This window comes from Physeter macrocephalus, chromosome 11 (assembly GCF_002837175.3).
Source record: "Physeter macrocephalus isolate SW-GA chromosome 11, ASM283717v5, whole genome shotgun sequence".
In the NCBI taxonomy this organism is placed as follows: Eukaryota; Metazoa; Chordata; class Mammalia; order Artiodactyla; family Physeteridae; genus Physeter; species Physeter macrocephalus.
The window spans coordinates 51793947-51817636 of record NC_041224.1 but is presented as its reverse complement, the minus strand read 5'-3'; the positions used below and the strand labels follow the sequence as shown (position 1 = coordinate 51817636).

Here is a 23690-nt window from a genome sequence, read left to right as displayed (position 1 = left end):
AGGCGGACGCGCAACCACTGCGTCACCAGGGAAGCCCTAGAAATGATCTTTTTAGTTAAAGTGTTTTTAAAACCTTTTTTCATATTTTAGATTTGAGGATTTTGTGAAATGCTTCTTACAATGAATTTTAGCAATGTGAAGTCTTTTCTTGTGCTCTGGAACTGATTAATCAGGCACTTTTAGGTTTATGCAGATTTGCCTTAAATGGGTATAGAACGCTATTAAATCAGTGTTGACATTCACATGCCACCCTTTCAAATAGCATGGTCCATAATGCCTGAAGAGTACCATTAGGCTGTTGCTGCATTTGTGAGCATTAATCAGATCAAACAGTAGTATAAACAACAGCCACTTCCTTACAAGTTATTTGTCTCATTTGTGTTACTTGCAGAGTTCACTTGCATAGCAGAGTTCATTTTGTTACACTGGTCTTTCATCATGTATAAGGAAAGTGTCCTTCTAGTTAGTAATGTAGGTTATTAGTTTGCTCTGGTAAGAAGCTGTGAAAGGGATGATGGGTTAGTTTCACTGACTTTCCTTTCCATTGGTACCTGGTGGCTTTTTTGTCTCCTTTCCACAGTATACTATGGCATCTTTTTTCCCCATGAGGAAGAACCTTAACAGTTTAATAGGTCAGGGCATCAGTTACTGACTGCTATAGGCACTGACTGCCATGGAAATGATGTAATAAAGACTTTTACTTTCTTTTCTGGGGAAAAGTTGTTTTTGACAGTAATGTTTGAATGTAGGCTGAGTGCCTACTGTGTGTCTCGCCAGGAGATAATGATAAACAACCTTTGGATTTATCAAGGGGTCACCTAGTTCTTGAAAAGTTGGAGAGCATTCACCAGTAAATCTGTTAAGACCCTGTACCACTGTCTCCTTTTCATTAAATGGGTATATTGGTAATTCTTTTTCATTTTCTTCCATAGTTACTGATGTGTTCACATTTTCTGCACCTTTTGTGTTAGGTTTGACATAGGAAACCACCTTTGACCTTGATTTTTTTCAAATCTATCACTGTATTCACACTTTAAAATAATCACCTGTTAGATTGTGGCTTTTTTCTTTTTAATTTATTCAGATTTATCAGGAGTTCATCTTTTTATTATTATTTTGACAAGAGTCAACTTTGTTTCTCATTTTTGAATTAATTTCTTCTCTCTTATTTTGCTGTAATTTTATGAACCTAGGTAAGTATCTGGTGTTCTTTATGAAAGATTTAGAGCAGTGTTTCCAAGTGCTTCACAGAACACTAGATCCATAGGTTTGGTGGTCAAATGAATCTGGAAAATATTGTGTACTATAGTCCCCTCTTAGAGATTTGTGATAATATTGTGAGAAGCCCCACGATAAAAAATCTTTTTAACTTCATTTTCCAAACTTACCTGACCTTTATTCATATTGTACATGAGAATCACCTAAGGGCTTAGACCAATTAAGTCAGAATCTCTGGGGATGGAATATAAGTGTTTGGGTCATTTCAAAGCTCCCAACTCTCAATTCTGATGAGTAACTGGGATTGAGAACCAACCATTCATGTAGAACAGGGGTTGGCAAACTATGGCTCATGAGCCAAATTTAGCCCGCTGCCTATTTTTGTATGGCTCACAAGCTAAGAATGGTTTCAAGTGTATAAGTAGTTGAAAAAAATCAAAGTAATATTCTTCTGGGGACTTCCCTGGTGGTGCAGTGGTTAAGAATCCTCCTGTCAATGCAGGGGACACGGGTTTGAACCCTGGTCCTGGAAGATCCCACATGTGGCGGAACAACTAAGCCAGTGCACCACAGCGCACCACTGAAGCCCGCGCGCCTAGAGCCGGTGCTCCGCAACGAGAGAAGCCACCGCAATGAGAAGCCTGTGCACCGCAACAAAGTGTAGCCCCCCGCTCGCTGCAACTAGAGAAGGTCTGCGCATAGCAACGAAGACCCAATGCAGCCAAAAATAAATAAAGAAAATAAATTTATTTTTTTAAAAAAGAATATTACCCGTAACAGAACTAATGGCCATAATTAGTTTTAAAAATATATATTCTTCGGAAAATTATATGAAATTCAAATTTCAGTGTCCATAAGTAGTGATTTATCAGAACATGGCCATGCCCATTCAGTTATATATTGCTTATGGCTGCTTTTGCACTTTGAATAGTTGCAGCAGAGACTGCCTGGCCCCATAAAGCCTAAAATATTTGTCTGGCCTTTGATAGGAAGTGTCTGCCAAGCCTTAATCTAGACCAGTGGATCTCAAAGTGTAGTCCCCTGACCAGCAGCATCAGCAGTACCTGGGAACTTGATAAAAATGCAAATGATCAGGTCCCACGTGGACCCCTGGTCGGTATGTGGTGGTGCATGCTAAAGTTTGGGAACCATTTTTACAGTCTCTGCAGTGTAATGACTCCTTTTTAAAAGACTTGTAACAGAAATTTTCTACTTTGTCTTCCTGCTATGTTGAAAATGGAAGGTGGTTGTGGACCTCCAGAGTCCTTTGTTGCCTAGTAGAAGAGGCCTCATAGATATCACTACCGAAACGTTAATAACAAAAATGCATTATTGTCACAGGGCTTAGCATATGATAAGGAGTTAGTATGTGTTTGCTAGATGAATGAAGCAGATAACTATGTCATAATTTATATGGAAAAGAAAAAATCATACATATTATCCTAACTTTGAAGTTGTAATGTTTTCAGGTATCTCTCAGTGATATTTTAACCTGCTTGCCCAGGCTGAGTATAAAGTAACAAGATTAGTAGCCAGTTGCTTTCCAGAGGGGTGGTGCGTGGAGTGTTGAAAGATAAAAGAACATTTAGTCAGAGTCCAGACAATGGTATCTTCTGAAGGATGAAGGGAAGCTTTCTGCCCCTGCAGGATGGCATAATCAGTATCCTGACAAGGGACTGTGGGTCCCACCCACATGGTCTTGTGACTACCCGGAAGTCTAGAGCGTGTTTGCTGTGACTGAGAGTTGTTAACACTGGAAATTCACCTAAAGGATTATATGATTAACTTTTTCTAGAGATCTTTAAAGCTAAGATTATCGTATGTCTGAAGAGACTTGATGGCTTGTCTTGCCCCTTCCCCCTCACAGTTTTTTGGGTGAAACCTGTTTTATTTGTTTTGTTATCCTATAGGTCCTTTTTGTTTATTTAGATTATTAAATAAAAAACTTGTAATTAGAACATAATAAATTAGACTGGCAAATTTTGACCTTTCATTTTTGTCATTTTTACTTAATTTTTCTACTTTGTGTTCTTTTGGCCATATAAGTGGATGTATTGAACATCATCTATCTGTTTCTTATGTAGAATTATTTTCTCAGACTTGATTTAGTACTTGTTAATTTCTAAGCTGTTTTTTAAACTTTTGGATGTCTTCTCTTTGTCTCGTTAATTTCACTTACCACCCTTGTATCTATGAAAGACAAGAGCTTGACTCGTAATTTACATTCATTAAATGCTTGTTGAATGAATGACAGCTCTCTTTTATTTCAGACTCTTAACAGGTGGACAAACTGTGATCTCTTTTCTGAGATGAAACACATATATTGCACTTATTAGCCTGGTTGGTATTCTTTTTCCAGATTTTATAGTATATGAGAAAACATGTGATTTAGCATTTACCACTCTCTGATAATTCTCTTTTGAAGGGGGCATTAAAAAAAATCTTCGCTACCAAAGGTGACCATATTTACTAACACTCTCAAATGCGCTATTGTTTTGTTTGGTTTTTTCCTTGCTATCTTCTATCCACTGCGATATTCTATTTCTGAGAGCTACTATCATTGTCACGAAAACATCTCCGCTTTGGGCTTTTGAGGTATATAGTTACCTGGAAGATTTTAGAGGAAGACCAGGAACACTGCTAGAAGGGACTGGAAATTCTCAAGGACCTGGGTGCCACATTTTCGTAAATGTCTGTTGACCTCAGCTGGGACTCGGTTCTTTTGACCTTTGTTTTCTACAAAGTTATAACCACTATTAAATTCAGGCTTCCTCCCTCCAGTCTGCTTTTGTTACTGCCATACTACTTGCATCTCTATTTAAAACTGTATAGGTACTGAAAAACTGGTATTAGAAGAGGTGTCAAACCATAATTTTTAGGTCCTCTGTTGTAAGAGCCTTTTGCATTATTTGTGTGTGCGTGCAATCTAGATATAATAAATGTGCAATCTAGATATAATAAATATAAATGAGAAGTGTTTTGATAAGTCAGTATTTGGAGTAATGACTCACGTGTAATAACTAGTCCAACAGGTACTTTTTGGTAGAGTAGATACTGAGTTTATAGAATATAAATTCAAAAAGCTTGCAGTCCAGTTTGGGATAGAGAAGATAAGCACATAGAAACATATTTTCAGTTCTGCATCTTGTTTTCACAGGAAATAGGAGAACCTATTTGGAGAAGGCTTCTTTAAGGATGTGATACCAAAGCTAAGTTCTTAAGGACTAGTAGAAGTAGAGGGACAGGTGGATGTTTTATGAAGAGAGAGCAGCTGAAATAGTCACAGACATAAGAAATATTTTAAATAAAAATTTTTTTCACTTTTATCCTTTTGAAAAGTGTGATTATCCTTTTTTTTTTTTTTAATTGACAAAGTAATATGTTGAAAAGTAAGCCACCTTTTTTCCCTGGAGCCCAGTCCTCTCAAGACGAGTTTCTTATATATTTTTCAGAAACTGTATTTTTACAAGAAAATATATTTTTAAAAGACAAGTGGAATCATATATTTACTGGGCCGCAATTCATTGTGTGCTCTGGTTTTGTGTTTTTTCTCTCTCCCACTTAATGATTTATCTTGGGATCTTTGGTGGGAAGCTTTTGAAGAAGGGTTTTACATAGAGAAATGACAGTTCTGTGTTTTAAGTAGTTGTAACACTGATGACCACGTGGAAGATGGTTTTCATCAGGGAAGACTAGAAGGAAGGAAATGTGTTAGAGAATATAATGAACGTCAGAAATGGAAGGGCATCTCCCGTAACAGAACTAGCCCACCAGCCGGAAGGTAGGAAGGTAGGAAGACCCTTGACCCTTTGTGCTTATAAAATGGATCACATTAGAGGTGATACTGCCTTTCCAGAGGGTATTTGGAAATATACAACAGTTGTCAGAGTAACTGAGGGACTCTACTGGCATTTGATGGATGAGGGCCATGTATGCTAAACTTCCTGCATTGCTCAAAATGGTCCTGTACCACAATGCCAGCATGTGTACACTGAGTAAGAAGCACTCATCTGCATCCTAGTCATGGGCTTGCTTGTTTAAAATGCAGTTCCCTGGGCCCTCCACCAGAACACTGAATTGTAAGTAATGTTTTACTGGAACACAACCACATTCACCTGTGTTGTGTCTTATCTATGGCTGCTTTTGTACTACAGTGGCAGAAATGAATTGTTTTGACCAGGACCACATGGCCCACAAAGCCTAAAATGTTAGTTGTTTGGCTCTTTATAGAAAAAGTTTGCTGACCCTTGGTAGAGACCGGTAGTTCTCAGTCTTGGCTGCATGGTGGAATCATGTGGCAGCTTTAACAAAACTGCTGATGTCAGGATCCCACCCCCACCCTACTGGAGTCTGGGATTTAGTCCAGGTATCTGAGTTTCCAGGCGATTCTAATGTGTAGCCAAGGTTGAGAACCACTGGTATAGAGCAGGAAGAGTACTTGTAGCAGTACAAGCTGGTGATTTTGGTTCTTAATGATTTTACTGGGTCAGAGTGTCAGAGTTGCAGACAGGAAAGGTAGAAGAAGGTCTTAACTTCATTGAATGCCACATTTAAAAGGCCTCTGGATGCTTGGAACACGACAAAAGCTGTGCATATAGTTCTGCATGTGACAGTAGGCAGAAATGAAAAGAGGAATCAGCTAGCGCTTGAGTTGACAGACTGAGGACAGGACTTAAACCCTGTCTTTTTTTTGATAAATAGCATGTCTGTTATTTGAGGATGAATAAAACAGGAAAAACAACAGGAGCCTGTGGGAAATTTATTTAACAAGGGAAAGGGAATATTATCCTAAAGACTCACAGAGAGGAGCAGTGCTCTGAAAATTATTTTCTACAGAAACCGAAAGAAAGTTTTAGAAAACTATCTGGCAATCTCAGTAGGATGCAAGAAATGGCTTCTGAAGAGTAGATTGTAAGCTGTGGTTTCCAAGCCAGATTCAGCCCGGCAAATGTGTCTTGTATGGTCTACCTGTTGTTTTTAGAAATTTTGAATGAGTTGTTAGCATTTAAAAACAGATTTCATGTAAAAATTCAGATCCGTAGCTTCTCTTTAAAGATAAATCTTTCGGCAGTAAGGCTGACTTGCATCCCCCCTTGCTCTCTCCTTTCTTGAACACTTCATTCCTAAAGGCAATTAGGTGAGGCCAAGCAAGGCATCCATGCTTGGTGAGGGGAGCTGTACTGGCACAGGGCAGGGTGCCCTTTGTACCCTGTGGAGGGGTGACTGGCTTGGGATGTCAGAGTACAAGTATTGTGAGGGGGGTGTCTACTTAGGAGGGGCAGTTTTAAAAGGAACTAGGGCTCCTTGGAGAAATGACTGATTCCAGTGCTGGGGCAGGGAAAGAACAAGATGAACCTGGAACTCCTTGTGCCGGCTGAAGTGCTCAAAGAATGTGAGGACATGCCCAAAAGACACAATAATGATAGTAATGGATTATAACCCATTAAGGAAAATAGGAGATCATGAGGGAATAAATAAATGGATAAATTGAAAGTTTTATGAAGAATAGAATATTTATATAGTTCTAAATTATGTCCGTACAAAATACTCATTGACTACAAAAGAGAAGAGTATCTTTTTGGTAAAGTTTGGCAGTTAACACCTTGATCAAGTGATCCAGTTAACGTCCTTAGTAATGAGATCAAAGTCATGTGTCACCTGGGTTGGATGCAATGAGAAGAATACAGCATCACTTCTGAGATATTCTTACTAAAGAGATATGACCTGAATCTAATAATAAAGAAACATCTCAGAAACCCCACTTGAGGGACATTCCAATGCAAAATAACTGACCTGTAATCTTCAAAAGTGTCGAGTTATATAAGCTAAGGAAAGACTGTGGATTGTTTCCAGATTGCAGGAGACTAAAGAAACACAGCTGGTAAATGCAGCACAGTTCTGAATCGGATGGTATTGGGACATATGGCAAAACTTGAATGAGGAGGTCTGAGGATTAAATGGTAGTGATGTAACAATGCCAATTTCCTGATTTTGTTGTGATTATCTAGGAAAACCCCCTTAAGTTGCAGGAACTCTATGCTGAATTGTTCAAGTGTAACAGGACATCATGGTAGCAGTTTACTCTCAGATGGTTCCAGATTTTACAAACTTCTTTGTACTGTACTTGGAACTTCTCTATAAGTTTGGGATTCTTTCAAACTTAAATTGATATGTTTATATATATATATATATATATATATATATATATGAAAGGCTTTATGCCCACATGGGGAAAGTGGCTTGGGGTATTTTACCACAACATTCATTTTTATTTCAGCTTCTGTTTCTTTAATTATATTGTCACTGCTGGATAAAGAAAACAGTATAGAAGTAGTAGCCTGCTTGTTTTAAGGCCCCAGATCCGAGAAGCGCTTCTTAAATAGGAGTTTTATTGGCAATAATTAGCAATAACTATATATGTAGTATAACAATCTGTGTAAGCCAATATATAAGGTTCATAGTTTTCTAGTTGTTACTATTTTATATGATGTTTATTAGTACATGCTATCTTAAGACAAAAATTGAATATTTTGAATTGCAAAATAGATTTATTAAGAATGGCAACAGTAATTTTTCTATAAATAAGATTATGTCAGTAGTTTTTGAAGGTTTTTTGTTTGGCTAATTGATTTAATATGATTTAAGTTGGAAATGAAATTTTTTAGTACCTTCTTAGAGGTAAACTTTACCTGCTTCTAGAATGTGTGTATCCTTCCACTTTTCATATTAAAGAAGACAGTTAACCTTTAAATAAGTGAATATATATGTAATAGATATTATATATATATAATGAAAACTAAGATACACATTGTATAGGAATAATTTAATAACAGTAGTCTGGGACTCAAGTTCCAAATGAAATAGAGAAACAGGAAAGAGGGGCCTCAAAAAAGATAGAATTTCAGTCTTAGCTTTGATGATTAGAAAAAAATATAGGTTAAAGAATATTTTAAAAATCTATCTAGTAGAATTTAAAGCAAGTTATATACCTTCTAAGTCACTGGATAGTATAAAAAGCAAAATCTGTAAGAGTAACAGGCAAAAGAAAGGAAGGAAGTATTTCAATCAGAAAATATTTAGTAACATGGGAAAATGCAATATAAACTATATGCAGGATGACCCCAGTTTTGCACGTGTGTTTTTCTGTGAGTATGACAAACATAGTTATATAGAAAAGAGACTGAAATGAAAATAAGATTGAGTGGTTTCCTCTAGGAAGTGAAATTATGGGTGATTTTTGTTTTCTCCTTTGTACTTTTTTTTATTTAAAGAGATTAATATATATGTGCTTTTATATGATATCTACAACTCCCAATGAACAGATGTTCTTTAAAAATTAAAATGTAATATATCCTATTGCGTATTTTATATAATATAAAATATTCTAAAATATTTTATAGTTTTTTCAGTGAAAAAATCTGTTTATTTCTAGGCTTATTGGTGGGCAGTACTACTTATGGGAATTGCCCTGATCATGTTAATGGCCGGTTTTATTAAGATATGCAGTGTTCATACTCCAAGTAGTAATCCAAAGTTGCCTCCTCCTAAACCTCTTCCAGGTAAGACAATTTGAGCAATATTTTTATTACTCAGAACCATTTAGCAAGTAGAACTGAATTATAAATGAGTCTTCAGTAACTAATATATAATACTTTCTCCTTGAGAATGGGATTACTGGATGAATTATGTAGTTGATTTTTAAGTGTGTGTTTTTTGTTGTTGTTGTTTTTTTATCAACCCAGTCTAACTTATGGCTGCCGATTTAATGCTAATATATCCTTTTAAAAAAAATCCAGAAATCTTCCCTTCTTGGTTTTATTATGATAGACTACTTTTAAATGATTGTTCTTTCTATTCTAATAGCTATGCTTCAGTTATGGTTTTTAACATTCATGCTCTTGAAATATTTTCTGGCACGTAAAGTCATTTTCCCTAGGGATGATGCTTATGGGGAAATACAAGTCCTAGTCTGTGGGAGAGTCTTAGAGTAGAGGCTTCAGTCACCAAACAACCATAGTTATTCTCCATCTCTGAAAACAACTCCTAAGGTTTTGTCTCCACCACCCTTTACCTCTCAGGGAGACAGGGCTGGGAGGAGATACCCTCTTTAGACGAGCCCCAGGGATTTGGAGAAGGAGGGTAAGGAAGCGACTGCTCTGGGTTGCTTAGGCCCCACCCGTCTCTCCCACCCCCTCCCCAAGGTAGGTGTCACTTCCACGCTCCCCTCAGGACACCTGCAAAGTAGGTGTGGGACAACACTGTCCCAAGGCCCCAGGTAAATGGCAGTAGTTCCCTCTCCTGCCTCCCACTCACTTCTCATTGAAGCCTCTTGCCTCAGGCCAGATCCACTGCCCTACACAAAGTTGTTTACAACTAGGGGTTTCTTATAATTTTCTCCATTTTCCCTCAGTTGTTCCCCTATATTTACCTATCTTAAGGCAAGAGAGGTCAGTGGTCATGCTGGGACAGTATCTCGGTGGGAATCAGAGGAAATTTGATTTTGATGTCATTGCTTTTTGTAAATTCGCACGTTAGCACTCTGGAACTGATTTCAGTTTCTTAGGGATTTCCAAGGGCCAAGTGACACTTTTTAGATACATTACCAATTATGGCCTCATTTAATGATGCAATTCTTTTACTTAATTTCATTTTAAGCATTTTCCAGCTCTTAACTGTTGTTTATTGAACCTCACAAAAAATGTTGAGCACTTTTACATGAATTATCATATAATCCTCACAATAGACTATCTGAGTTAGTTATTATCCCTATTTTACAGACTCGTTAGTCATCTGAGTTTCAGAGAGGCTAAGTCATTTGCTCGAAGACACCAGCAGTTTCTTCCTCATGGAGTCTATCCTCAGACCCATAGTAATCTAGTAGTTTTAGCTGTTAAGCACTTGAAATGTGGCTAGTCTCAATTGAGATGTATTGTAAATATAAAATACATACAGACTCTGAAGACTTAGTATTTTAAAAATGAAATATTTCATTAATGATTCTTTATATTGATTACATCTTAAAATGATAATATTTTGACTACATTGGGTTAAATGAAATAAAAATATTATTTAAATTATTTTACCTGTTTCTCTTTAACTTTTTTCATTGTGGTTACCAGAAAATAGAAACTTACATATACGGCTCATATTATATTTGTTTTGGACAATGATGATCTAGAACCTTTTTTCTTTTTCTTTTCTCCTTTTTTTTTTTACTGAAATGGCAGCTTTGTTTTTAAAGATTGAAAAGCTCTTGGTAAATCTCTCTTGCTTTTGTTTGTGACTCAGGCACTTTAAAGAGGAGGAGACCTCCCCAGCCCATTCAGCAACCCCAGCGTCAGAGGCCCCGGGAGAGTTATCAGATGGGACACATGAGACGTTAACTCAGCTTTTGCCTTGGTTCTTCCTAGTGCCTACAATGGGAAAACTTCACTCCAAAGAGAAACCTATTAAATCATCATCCCCAAACTAAACCCTCACAAATAACAGTTGAAGAAAAAAATGGCAAGAGATCATATCCTCAGATCAGGTGGAATTACTTAAATTTTAAAGCCTGAAAATTCCAATTTGGGGGTGGGATGTGAAAAAGGAACCCAATTTTCTTATGGACAGATATTTTTAACCTAATGGCACAAAGTCTTAGAATATTATTATGTGCCCCATGTTCCCTGTTCTTCGTTGCTGCATTTTCTTCACTTGCAGGCAAACTTGGCTCTCGATAAACTTTTATCACAAATTGAAATATATATATTTTTTTCAACTGCCAATCAAGGCTAGGAGGCTCGACCACCTCAACATTGGAGACATCACTTGCCAATGTACATACCTTGTTATATGCAGACATGTATTTCTTACGTACACTGTACTTCTGTGTGCAATTGTAAACAGAAATTGCAATATGGATGTTTCTTTGTATTATAAAATTTTTCCGCTCTTAATGAAAAATTACTGTTTAATTGACATACTCAGGATAACAGAGAACAGTGGTATTCAGTGGTCCAGGATTCTGTAATGCTTTACACAGGCAGTTTTGAAACGAGAATCAGTTTACCTTTTCCTTATGATGGAGTTGGTTCTGATATTCATTTTGTTTTATCAAATGGCTGCTAAGAGCACAAGAGTGACGATGCTGAAGAACACAGTTAAGTGCAAACTGGACATATGCAGCATACTACTACTTCAGGCTTAGTTCTTTACGTAAATGTCTGATTTCCGCTTACTTATTTTAAACTTTCTAATTCAATTCCATTTTTGAATTGATAGGTGAAATTTTATTCATGTTTGGTAGCAATTATGTCAGTGAAATGATTCTTTTTATTTGCAGCCTCTTATTTGTATGCTAATTACGTTTTTGGTTTTGTCTGATACGGAAAAGAAAAGCTGTGTCTCTATTTTATCAAAATATTTGAACAGTGTTTTCAGCATATCATCACTGATCATTGGTAACCACTAAAGAAGAGTGATTTGCTCAACCAGTAAGTAGTTAAAATTGTAGCTAGGCCTTCTGACATTTTTTTTCCCTAAAATATTTTAACTGCAATGAAGGTGAAACAGCACAATGTCCCATTCCAAATTTATTTTGTAAACAGGTGTAAATAATGGGCTTTTTAAAGAAAGAAGGCAAAAGCATTTAATGTATTAACAGGCTTATTGCTATGCAGGAATGGAAGGGGGCATTGCAAAAAAACTTTAAGCTTGTGACATATTTATTGCTTCTGTTTTCCAGCTACATCACTTAAATTAGAAGTAAACAGCTATGATTTTCCTGGCTTCACATAGGAGGCAAATTTAGGGAAAGTTGAAAAGATTTGTGTTTGGCTTTTATTTTTTTATTTTTTTCCTTTTTTTCTTAAGAGTATAAGGTTTACACAATCATTCTCATAATGTGACGCAAGCCAGCAAGGCCAAAAATGCTAGAGAAAATAATGGGATCTCTTCCTTGTAAACTTGTACAGTACGTGGTGACTTTTTTCAAAATACAGCTTTTTGTACATGATTTAGAGACGAATTTTGTACATGAAACCCCAGATAGACTATAAATAATTCTAAACAAACAAGTAGGTAGATATATATGTAATTGCTTTTAAATCATTTAAATGCCTTTGTTTTCGGACTGTGCAAAGGTTGGAAGTGGGTTTGCATTTCTAAAATGGTGACTTTTACTCTGCAAGAGTTATTAGTAACTTCTTGAGTGTGGTAGACTTTGGAACATGTACATTTTTTGCTTGTAATGTTATCCTGTGGTAGGGTTTTGGCAGGTACATACTGCCCTATTTTATTTTGAGTCTAAGTTAAATGTTTTCTGAAAAGAGATGCGTGCACTGAACTCTTTCCACTGCAAATCAAGATGTGGTAAAACAAAAGGATAAAGACAAATGAGATCTAATACTACTGTCAGTTTAATGTCCACTGTGTTTTATACAGTATCTTTTTGTTCACTTTGGAAATTTTTACTAAAAATTGCAAAAAATAAAGTATTGTGCAAAGATGTAAGGTTTTTTGAAACTTGAAATGCATTAATAAATAGACTTGATGAAATCGTCTTGAAGGTTTCATACTCTTTGAACTCTGAGAACTATCAAAAGAAGCTTCCCGCAAGGCAACTTTTCCTTACTAAAAGAAAGAGATTGTTAAGCAGAAAGGATGGTCTCTTCCCACACAAGTACAGATATCTTTATTCCTAATTAAGACTTCATGTAAAAATTTTATGGTGAGATAGCTCTTTCTACACACAATGAACATTTGAAAAACATTTAGTCTCAACTGCTTTACATTATTTCTAATCAATATTCAAAGGCTTAAACGTGTCTGTCTTAGCAGAAGAGCTGAGTCATTTTGGAAACTGTGGTCTTATATATATTTTGCAAAGTTTTAAATGCTAAGTACCTCATTTTTAAAAAATGTCTAGTTTGGGGCTTCCCTGGTGGTGCAGTGGTTGAGAGTCCGCCTGCCGATGCAGGGAGCCACGGGTTCGTGCCCTGGTCCGGGAAGATCCCACATGCCACGGAGCGGCTGGGCCTGTGAGCCGTGGCTGCTGAGCCTGCGCTTCCGGAGCCTGTGCCCCACAACGGGAGAGGCCATAACAGTGAGAGGCCCGCGTAATGCAAAAAAAAAATATATATATATATATATATGTCTAGTTTGATGATAAGTGTATTTTAAAAATTTGAGCCACGTTTTCCTGCTTTGTCAAATTCATAGCAAATAAGAAGAGACTTTGACCTTTCAGTCTTACCTAGAAAAAGAATTGTAAGCCCAGAGTGGTGCCCTGTACAGAACAATCTGCCCCAAACCCAAGTTATTTAGTTATTTTTTAAATATATTGAGGCCAGCTTAAATAAGTAGTATTTGTTAAATGAGTAAAAATATGCGATACTTTTTAGTTACTTTAATTTAGAAACCTCAAAATGTAGATTATGTTTAATTATGTTTGTTTATGAAACCATCAATATTGATTCAGATGATTGCAAATTTATTATTTTTACTTACAATTGAATATTTAAATTTTGTTTAGATTAAATCAGCAATAGAATAAATTATTACAGTTTCTGGACTAGTGTTCTCCATAGTGTCAGGCAATATCATACAGTTTTGGGAAGGACTTCTTTTAGGGAATGGCAGCTTTATCTGATCGGTCTTGTTTTCTGAGGTGTCTTCAGCAGTTTGTGTTTTTTTTGTTTTGTTCTGTTTTGTTTTGTTTTTTGTGGTACGCGGGCCTCTCACCACTGTGGCCTCTCCCGTCGTGGAGCACAGGCTCCGGACGTGCAGGCCCAGCGGCCATGGCCCACGGGCCCAGCCGCTCAGCGGCCCGTGGGATCCTCCCGGACCGGGGCACAAACCCGCATCCCCTGCACCGGCAGGCGGACCCCCAACCACTGTGCCACCAGGGAAGCGCAGGAGTTTGTGCTTTGAGGTACTAAATTTTTGTTATATTCACAGACTAGTGAAAACTGAAGATTTCTCCAAATTGAGCAAACTCCTCTCTAGTTCTTATTTCTGTCCCTGTGGTCTGTACATTTTAATACCTAATGATTATTATTTCTCCAAAGATGGGATTAGATTAGTGTCCTTGGCAGCTGTGCAATTGTGGGTGCTTGTGCTTGGGAAGGCTTTTAATTTCCTAAGTATTTCTAATCGAAAGTACAAGAGGGTCAGTGTAGTAAGTCCATTACAAAACTGGACAGCCCATCTTCAAGGGTATAAGAAGTGATGTTCTTTATCCAGATTTAAAAAGTCAAGGTCTCCCAAAACTAGAGAGCAAGTTGGATATAGTTTAAAAGCAGCTGCCAGTTTTTCTCTAGAGAAGTCACTAAAGTCGCAAGAAATTGTAGTTTCCTGAAAAGCACTTTTGACTTCTAAGTAACAAAAAGGATAATTAGTTTGCCCCACAGAGCTCAGCTTCAGTTTCAGCATTTCTGGTTTTATGTTCTTGATTGAAAACAATTTCCATTTGAATCACTTTTTCTGTTTATTACCAGTTTAGTTTTTCCACTATCATTTCTGTATCCAACCCTTTACATTATTAGGATACAAGTGAACCCTTGTATTCTGTACTACTGTATTGTTTGTGTGTCTTAGGTATATACATGTATGCACTATTTTCCGTAGAAATTCATATATTTTGTAATTGATAAGCTCTTCAGAGTATCTGTTCTCTCCTATGAAAAGCAACATGATACTAGGTAAAAATGGAGGGTTGAGCAAAATATTTATTAGCCTCTGCTCTTTCCTAAAATCTCTGCTAAAATCATAGTGATTGGGGAAAGAAAACAGCATATCCAATAAGGATAAGGAATATCAAAGAGAAGAGTACAAGAACAACATTTTGGAGACTGGAAAGCAGATGGAGAAGTAGCCAAATCCTAAACCAGCCAGTGGAAACATGAGAACTGCCCAGTTTGCCTTGTTAACATTTTGGGATATAGTCTTTAAGACTTTTTTCCGTGCACCTTTCTTATTTAACAATACATTGATATTGTATCTGCATCATTTTAATGACTGTAAATATTTCATTCTATGGATGTATTATACATTAAAAAAATTAACCAATTCCCTATTGTTTGGATATTTAGGTTTTCAGATTGTTCATTATTTTAAACAATCCTTTAAGGAAAATCTTAGGCCTAATAATAAAATAGATTCCTAAAAGTGGAATTAAAAGTCGGTTAAAGATTTTCTAGGTGCTTCCCTGGTGGCACAGTGGTTAAGAATCTGCCTGCCAATGCAGGGGACATGGGTTAGAGCCCTGGTCCAGGAAGATCCCACATGCGGTGGCGCAGCTAAGCCCGGGCGCCACAACTACTGAGCCTGCATGCTGCAACCACTGAAGCCCGCACGCCTAGAGCCTGTGCTCTGCAACAAGAGAAGCCACTGCAATGAGAAGCCCCGTGCCCCGCAACGAAGGGTAGCCCCCGCTCGCCACAATTAGAGAAAGCCTGTGCACAGCAATGAAGACCCAATGCAGCCAAAAAAAAAAAAAAGATTTTCTAAAGGTTGATAAAAATTATGCTATTGTCTTCCAGGTAGATGTACCAAGTTATACTTCTGCCATTAACATATAAGAATACTTCCACCGTTAGCATATTATATAGATAATTGTTTAAAAATCTGAGAGCCCTGTAGTTAAAAATTTACATGTGTGTAGCCATGTAGAATTTATTAGAAACAATGGTAGAAGGCTCCTGCTTAATTGACTTTATTAGTTTTGGACATAATCCAAATGGAAGTCAAAAATAGTGCCCTGTTCGTGGTCTCTAAATACCATTTTCTTCAAAAAAAACCGGACTTCCTTGGGTAACTGGCTAATTCCAGGTATACGGAAAGAAATGTGTAAGTAGAGCCTAGAAAACACTGTCATACCAGAACGCAAGGAAGCTATTAGAGGTCTGTCAAAAAAGATTCAGGAGGCGTCTTGAAGAAGTTTCCACTGGCCAAAGCTGTTTTACTCTGTGAGTTAATAATGATAGTTTACAAAATCCTAGTTACCTTTGGAATATGCTCTTAAAGAAATATTCCAGCTAATAAAGAGGAGTGATACAATATCGCCATTTTACCCGACAGTGATTAATGGACCCAGACAACAAGTAGCAGTGGCTGCTAACCTCACAGAGAGACAGCAGTCCAATAATTTGTGCCTCCTAATGGAGACACGCGCACCACTTCTGAAGCAGTCCTGCCAAGAGTCCGATCTGATCCTGGTCAAGCCTCCGGGTCTAACCGCTTCTGTACTAGAAACACAGGAAATAAAGGGACACGTTAAATGATACCACAAAGGCTACGATCAGCAAAACCCAGACTGGAAAACTACAGGACAAATGACCCTGTTTCTTCAACAACTGACTTGCTAGGAAAAAAGAAAAAGATGGATTAAGAGAGACTTGAGATTTATCTGCCAATACAACCTATGGATTTATTTGGATCCTGATATAAATAAACAATGAAAAATGAAAGAGGAAAACTAACTGGATATTTGATGATTTTAAGGATTTTTGTAATTATCTTTAGGTGTGTGATAATGGTATCATGGTTACATTTTTAAAAGGAGCCCTTTTAGAGACGCACGCTGAAGACCTAAAAGTGAAATGATACTGTGTTTAGGTTTGCTTAAAAAAAAAAATTGCAGGGCTTACCTGGTGGCGCAGTGGTTGAGAATCCACCTGCTAATGCAGGCGACAAGGGTTCGAGCCCTGGTCCAGGAAGATCCCACATGCCGCGGAGCAAATAGGCCCGTGCGCCACAACCGCTGAGCCTGCGCTCTGGAGTTGCCCGCAAGCCGCAACTACTGAAGCCCACGCGCCCAGAGTCCATGCGCTGCAACAAGAGAAGCCACCGCAATGAGAAGGCCGCGCACCGCAAGGAAGAGTTAACCCCTGCTCGCCGCAACTAGAGAAAGCCCAGGCGCCGCTTCTGTACTAGAAACACAGGAAATAAAGGGACACGTTAAATGATACCACAAAGGCTACGATCAGCAAAACCCAGACTGGAAAACTACAGGACAAATGACCCTGTTTCTTCAACAACTGACTTGCTAGGAAAAAAGAAAAAGATGGATTAAGAGAGACTTGAGATTTATCTGCCAATACAACCTATGGATTTATTTGGATCCTGATATAAATAAACAATGAAAAATGAAAGAGGAAAACTAACTGGATATTTGATGATTTTAAGGATTTTTGTAATTATCTTTAGGTGTGTGATAATGGTATCATGGTTACATTTTTAAAAGGAGCCCTTTTAGAGACGCACGCTGAAGACCTAAAAGTGAAATGATACTGTGTTTAGGTTTGCTTAAAAAAAAAAATTGCAGGGCTTACCTGGTGGCGCAGTGGTTGAGAATCCACCTGCTAATGCAGGCGACAAGGGTTCGAGCCCTGGTCCAGGAAGATCCCACATGCCGCGGAGCAAATAGGCCCGTGCGCCACAACCGCTGAGCCTGCGCTCTGGAGTTGCCCGCAAGCCGCAACTACTGAAGCCCACGCGCCCAGAGTCCATGCGCTGCAACAAGAGAAGCCACCGCAATGAGAAGGCCGCGCACCGCAAGGAAGAGTTAACCCCTGCTCGCCGCAACTAGAGAAAGCCCAGGCGCAGCAACGAAGACCCAACGCAGCCAAAAATAAAATAAATTTAAAAATAAAATAAAAGGCTATACAGCCGATTTTTTTTTTTTTTTTTAAATTGCGAGCTGCAGTTGGGTAGGGTATGGGAGTAAAGCTGAAAACGAGACTGACCGTGAGTTGGTAATTGTTGAAGCTGGGTGACGGCCCCTTGGGGACTTATTTTACTGTTTTCTCTACCTGTGCTTGTATTCAACATTTTCTTTAAAAAATTTTTAAAACGTGAATTAAGTTCATATAGACGCTCATTCATTACTGTTTTTATTTTAGCAACAATTCCTGATAATGGCCTATATTCCTAACGGGTTTTTTTTTAGTGATTTTAGTGGAATTATACTTGAACCAGTCAAGCAAACATAGTTAATTATATTCTGCTCCAGTTACTGAGTAATTAATTGATTTCAACTGCTAGGGTGAATGCTTGAAGCTATCAGTCATTCAGCAATCATGTCAATCAGGTCATTAGATCCCTCCTTGCTCACTAGTTTTTGTGGGGCTTAATAGCTAGTTAAAGAAAATATTTATTTTCTGTTAAAACATGTCAGGGAGTATGATCAGATGATCCACGTTTAACCTGTGTGTCCTATATTAGAATAAGTGTTAAGTAGCTCAGTACAGTAAACTAGATTCTACTCTTTCTTTTTAAAATGATAATGATCCCTGGAGGTGGAAATGTATCTTTAAAAAGATATCTTGGGGGGCTTCCCTGGTGGCACAGTGGTTGAGAGTCCACCTGCCGATGCAGGGGACACGGGTTCGTGCCCCGGTCCGGGAGGATCCCACGTGCCGCGGAGCAGGCGGAGCAGCCGGGCCCGTGAGCCATGGCCGCTGAGCCTGCGCGCCCGGAGCCTGTGCTCCGCAACAGGAGAGGCCACAACAGTGAGAGGCCCGCGTACCGCAAAAAAAAAAAAAAAAAAAAAAAAAAGATATCTTGGAATTCTTTGTTATCAATGTAAAGAAATTAGAATAATTTGATCTAGTGTAGATTGTCTTATATAAAATATGTTTCCATTGTGTGAGTTTTAGACATCATTTTGAAAAGTGAAGCCTATTTGGTAATACTGAACTAATTAAACAATTTTATGCTTCATTCTCAACGTATATTTTATTTTTTTCCCCCCTGCCTTTGGACAGTTAGCCTCTGTATTTCTGAACCCCAAAGGCCAGTTTTTATAAAGTGTCAATATATTATGATTAATTTGTCATTACTTTGGTTTTGTGATTGTAGTTAGTTTTTATTTTTTGCAAGTCCCTATTAGTAGGACCTCTGATTAACTTAATTGACCTGTTAACCATTTTTTTTCTCCTTCTCCCTTGAAATCTTTTCAGAACATGTTTGGAATTCTTTGCTCATGTGGTATGCACGTGCTGATTTGTGTGGACTGGTTGCCTCAGTTATTCATTGGACAGATCTGTGTTCAGCGCCTGGTTGCACCAGCACTTCTGCTGGATGACAGGAATACAGTAGTGAACTTAACAGTGTCCCTGCCCTTGTGAAGCTTATGGCTGGGAGGTGAGATAGATACTAATCCAATAATCATGTGAAGACATGTCAGTAACAACCATGATAAGTGCTGTGAGGGGGAGGCCTTGGTGGTCCAAGAGCTGATCATGCAGGGATGGGATTGAGGAAGGAGGTGGGACCTAGTTAGGAAGGATAGGGAATGTGTCCCCAAGAAAGTGATGCTTGAGCCCAAATCTGAAGGATGAAGAGAGGTTAAATAGGTCAAATAGGGTTTTTATTAATAGTGAATGGTTATATATTGGGCACTGATAGCTAGTTTTTCTTTGGGGAAAGGTAATATTTTTTGCTCTTGATTTCATTATATGTGAACCCAGCCATTCATATTCCTTTGTGTATTTTTTTAAATGATTTTTCATTTTTGCATAACGTATTCATTTACTGAACAGCTGGCTTGTACTTTGGCAGATGTCTTACTTGGTTATTGTTCTTAAGGATATCGGCAAAAGTTTGAGAGTTGTGAAAGGCCCTTGGCTTTTCAGACCTTGACGTCTGTGTCATGACTATGATAAACTCAGAATCAGGACATCTAACTTCGTACCGTGCTGAGTGAGGTGTCCCTCTGATTTGCTGCTCTCTGGCATTTTGTACATTCTCTGTCATAGCACATATACCACGTTGCAGTGTAATCCTGCCTCATCCAAGCCAAGCTCTTGAAAGGATCATCTATTCTCAGTGGCTACTTCATTTCCCATTTGCTTATCAACCTGCTGCATTTTGTCCTCAGCCCCCCAGGGACTGTAATCCAAGCTCTCAGGGAGCTCGTAATCTAGTGGAAAGAAAACACCCAACAATCATAATGCAGAGGGATTTGTGCTGTAAACTATATAAATACAGTGTAGCTAGAAACTCAGAGGCGATGCATATGTAAGCCAAGATGACTTTCCAAAGGATATATGCTTGAGCTGAGTTTTGAAGTTTTGGTAAAAGTTTGTTCTAACTAGTGCCAAACTTACTGTCACTTTTAGAAATGATTTAACTGCAGGGCAGTTCCTTGACTGTTTCATGCTCTGTTGTACTTCCATGCCAGTGGGTATGCTTTTCCCTCTGCTTGGATTGTCTCTTCCCTCTCGGTTCTTCCACAGGGCTGAATTTTATTGATCTCCATTTCCTTGAACTTGGCTATAGTAAGTGTTCAATAAACATTTGTATTTTAGTAAAGGGTGTGTGCTTTGCAAAATAGGCAATGAAGGCTAATTTCACAAAATAATGCACAAAAGTTAGTCTCATCACAACCTTACCAACACTCATACTTGTAACTGTTAACATCTCTGATTCTAAATCCCCTGGCAGCACAACCTCCTCCTCTCACCCCCAGAGAGAAATTTCCTTTCAAAATCTAAAAAGCAATTATACTCCAATAAAGATGTTTTAAAAAACAAAAAACCCACCGTATCTGTGAAGAGCGATAAAGCAAAGCACAATAAAAGGAAAAAAAAATCTAATATGCATTTGTATTTATAGAATATAAAATATACCCACCACGTTTTGCACAAATGGGAAAAGCACAGCTTAGCTTTGGAGTGTATAAGCAACAAATTATATATAACTCCTGGCAGAAGAAATGGATTAAGAAAGCTCAAATTAGAAATTAAATGGGGAGGCTCTAGATTCTTTGTGTGTGTGGGCAAGTGTTTGTTTTCTTTAGCGAAATCATCTATGGTATTTCTTATTTGACTATTTCAGAATAAAAGGTAGAAGTTAAACATTTTGTAGATGGTGTTTTCCTGCAGCAAAAGTCCAGATCAACGTTTTCTGTAAAGTTTTCCCACAAAATTCTAGTTCCATAGGTTTTAAAATAACTTCAGAAAAAAAAAAGTTGGGAGGGGATATGGATTCCAGGGTCAAATGAAAATGCTGAGTAAAAGTCAAATGGGCTTTTGTTTATTTTTATTGATTGATTTTTTTTTTAAAAAAACGAGGTTCTTCTAAGAGCATCTAATATACTAACACTGATTTTGTTCTCTAAAAGGGTCTTATCATAATATAGAGTGCTCCCAAACTAGGAAACTCTCCTGCTCTTCCTCCCTTTCCGCCCCGCGCCCCCCGCACGAGTCTGGGTTCTGTAGAAAAATTGTGTATTGCTGCTTAGATGGTGGGTATCTTTGTAGGATCCCCAGCCAGGGACAGGTTCTCCTTACCTAAGGAATTCTTACGAGGCTTGGAGTTTCACGTCTATTAAAACACTTGTCAGAGGTCAGGCCGTCAGCCTACTCTTTCAGTCTTACAAGCATCCCTGCTTTCTGTGGCACTCACTAAAACAGTGGCCTGGGAGTGTGGTTACCAACTTTGTTCATCTTGTACTCCATACTTAAAAATCTTGAGTACACATTCGTAATATGGAAATATTTATTTATAAATAATGCAAATGTGTTATACTGTTATTATGTTTTAAAATATGCAAAAATTAAAAGAGATGAGTTAAAAATTAATGGAAGCTACAGTATTTCCTCCCACATTCCATTGGGTCTTTTTGCACACACCTTGGTGTGTACACAACCCACTTTGTAAACCTCTGGCTTTAGAGATAGAATCTACATATCTTCCAAATCAAGTAGTTTTCACCCTCTTCACATTCCTGTGTTAAGTATCTTTTCCAGTGGATCACTGTAGCTGCTGAAGAATGCAGGCCACTCCTAGGTATTTACTTCTAAAGACCTCCAAGATACAGTAAGTGGAAAAAGCAAGTATTAATAAATATGTGTGGCCTTATTTGTTGTGTGTGAAATTTTTGAAGTTTGTAAAAATATATAATTTATGTATAGAAAATCTCTAGATTGATACATTAAAAACTGTTAAATTATTCCTGAGCACTGGAATTAAGGGTCTTGGGAGAGGAAGAGGATTTTTTTACTTTTTATCCTTCTGTATATGAATTTTTTATGAAAGATTCTCTTTATAATAAATTTAAAAATTACTACATATAGTGTGATGTCAAATATGGCACAACACATTGTCATTGTTGATTGTTGAAGTTGAGTGATGGGAACATTGGGCTTCCTTACTACATTGCTACTTTTATGTATATTTGAATATTGCTATAAATAATAATTTTAAATTAAAGAAAAATAAATGCATTGCAAAAGGAGTCTATAGAAATACACCACATAGTAACTGATCATCCTGGGAGTGGGAGAGTTGAGGAGTAGAACTTCAGGTACCTTCCCCCCATATGTTCTGTGTTCCATGAGTGTTTATTGCTTTTAATGGGCAAACACTTAATTGAACACACACACAAATGCAAACTGCAAAGCCCCAAGTGCAAAGAGTTTCATGTGTAGACAGGAGTATAAAATACTTGTTTGACTTGCCAGATACTTGTTAGTTTCTAAGGGAATATATAAAATGAATGAATGCATAAGCCACATATGGCTCAGCTGTATCATAATAAGATCATGAGGCTTGTTTTATAATAGGATTCTTGAGCTTGATATATAATAAACAAAGGTGAAACTGCAAGGCATGGCTAAACAGGTCTGCACTGTCCCCGCTGCATCAGGGAGAGCACAGCTAGTGGTCTGCCGTTAATGATTTGCACTGTGAGCTAGTTACCAGGCTCCGTAATATGAAAGACAGTGTCTTAAAGTGGAGTACCTAATTATAGCTCTCACATGGGGTCCAAGGGAATTAACATGTAAAGGCCGTGTTCTGTTGCCAACTGCAATGCTAAGCTGCATTCATAGACATATAGAATCTATAAGGAGGGAAATGATGGTTCATTAACTGTGTGACCTTGTTAAAGTTAGTTAAGCTCTAGGTATCTCATCTGTGAAACAAAGATAGTAATAGCCACCTCAGGGGACTGTGATGAGGATTAAATGAGAATGTGAGGCACCTTGCATATGGTGAGCACTCAAATGCCAACTATTCTTGTTTTCCTGTGAAAAACTGCTTATTGAGCTGAGAACATTTAGCTTGTGAGCAGGTATTCCCCAATTTTAAGTAGCTTCTCCTCAAACAGCCATGTGGTTAGGGATGATTGGTCTTTGGTCAACCCCATCACCCTTGCGAGTTTAGGAATGGGCATGTAACCCAATCTGGCCAGTAAAATATGAGGGGATTTTGACTTTTCTTTCTCTGGGTGTTGTCAAGTCTTAGTGTGCTGCCTGAGACTGCAGCATCCAACTTGCTGTCAGCCTGACGATGAAGCCAACATCAAGGATGGCAGAGCAGAGAGAGAAAAAACAAACAAAAAACCCTTCCTCCTTTTTTTTTTTTATCAAGGATGGCAGAGCAGGGAGAGAAAAAACAAACAAAAATCCCTTCCTCCTTTTTTTTTTTTTTTGCACAGGCTCCGGACGCGCAGGCTCAGCGGCCATGGCTCACGGGCCCAGCCG

The 23690-nt window shown here is 38.0% G+C and overlaps 1 protein-coding gene across 3 annotated transcripts in view; it reads left to right on the top strand.

The window, feature by feature from the left end:
- Positions 1 to 12758, top strand: part of ADAM10 (ADAM metallopeptidase domain 10) — a 111370-nt gene extending 98612 nt beyond the window's left edge. For all 3 annotated transcript variants that reach the window (XM_007115884.4, XM_007115883.4, XM_007115885.4), the window contains 2 exons: positions 8651 to 8777; positions 10507 to 12758. In XM_007115884.4, coding sequence (XP_007115946.1) covers positions 8651 to 8777; positions 10507 to 10601 — 222 coding nt within the window. In that variant the 3' untranslated portion in view covers positions 10602 to 12758. The remainder of the gene's footprint in view (positions 1 to 8650; positions 8778 to 10506) is intronic.
- Positions 12759 to 23690: the final 10932 nt, after the last annotated feature.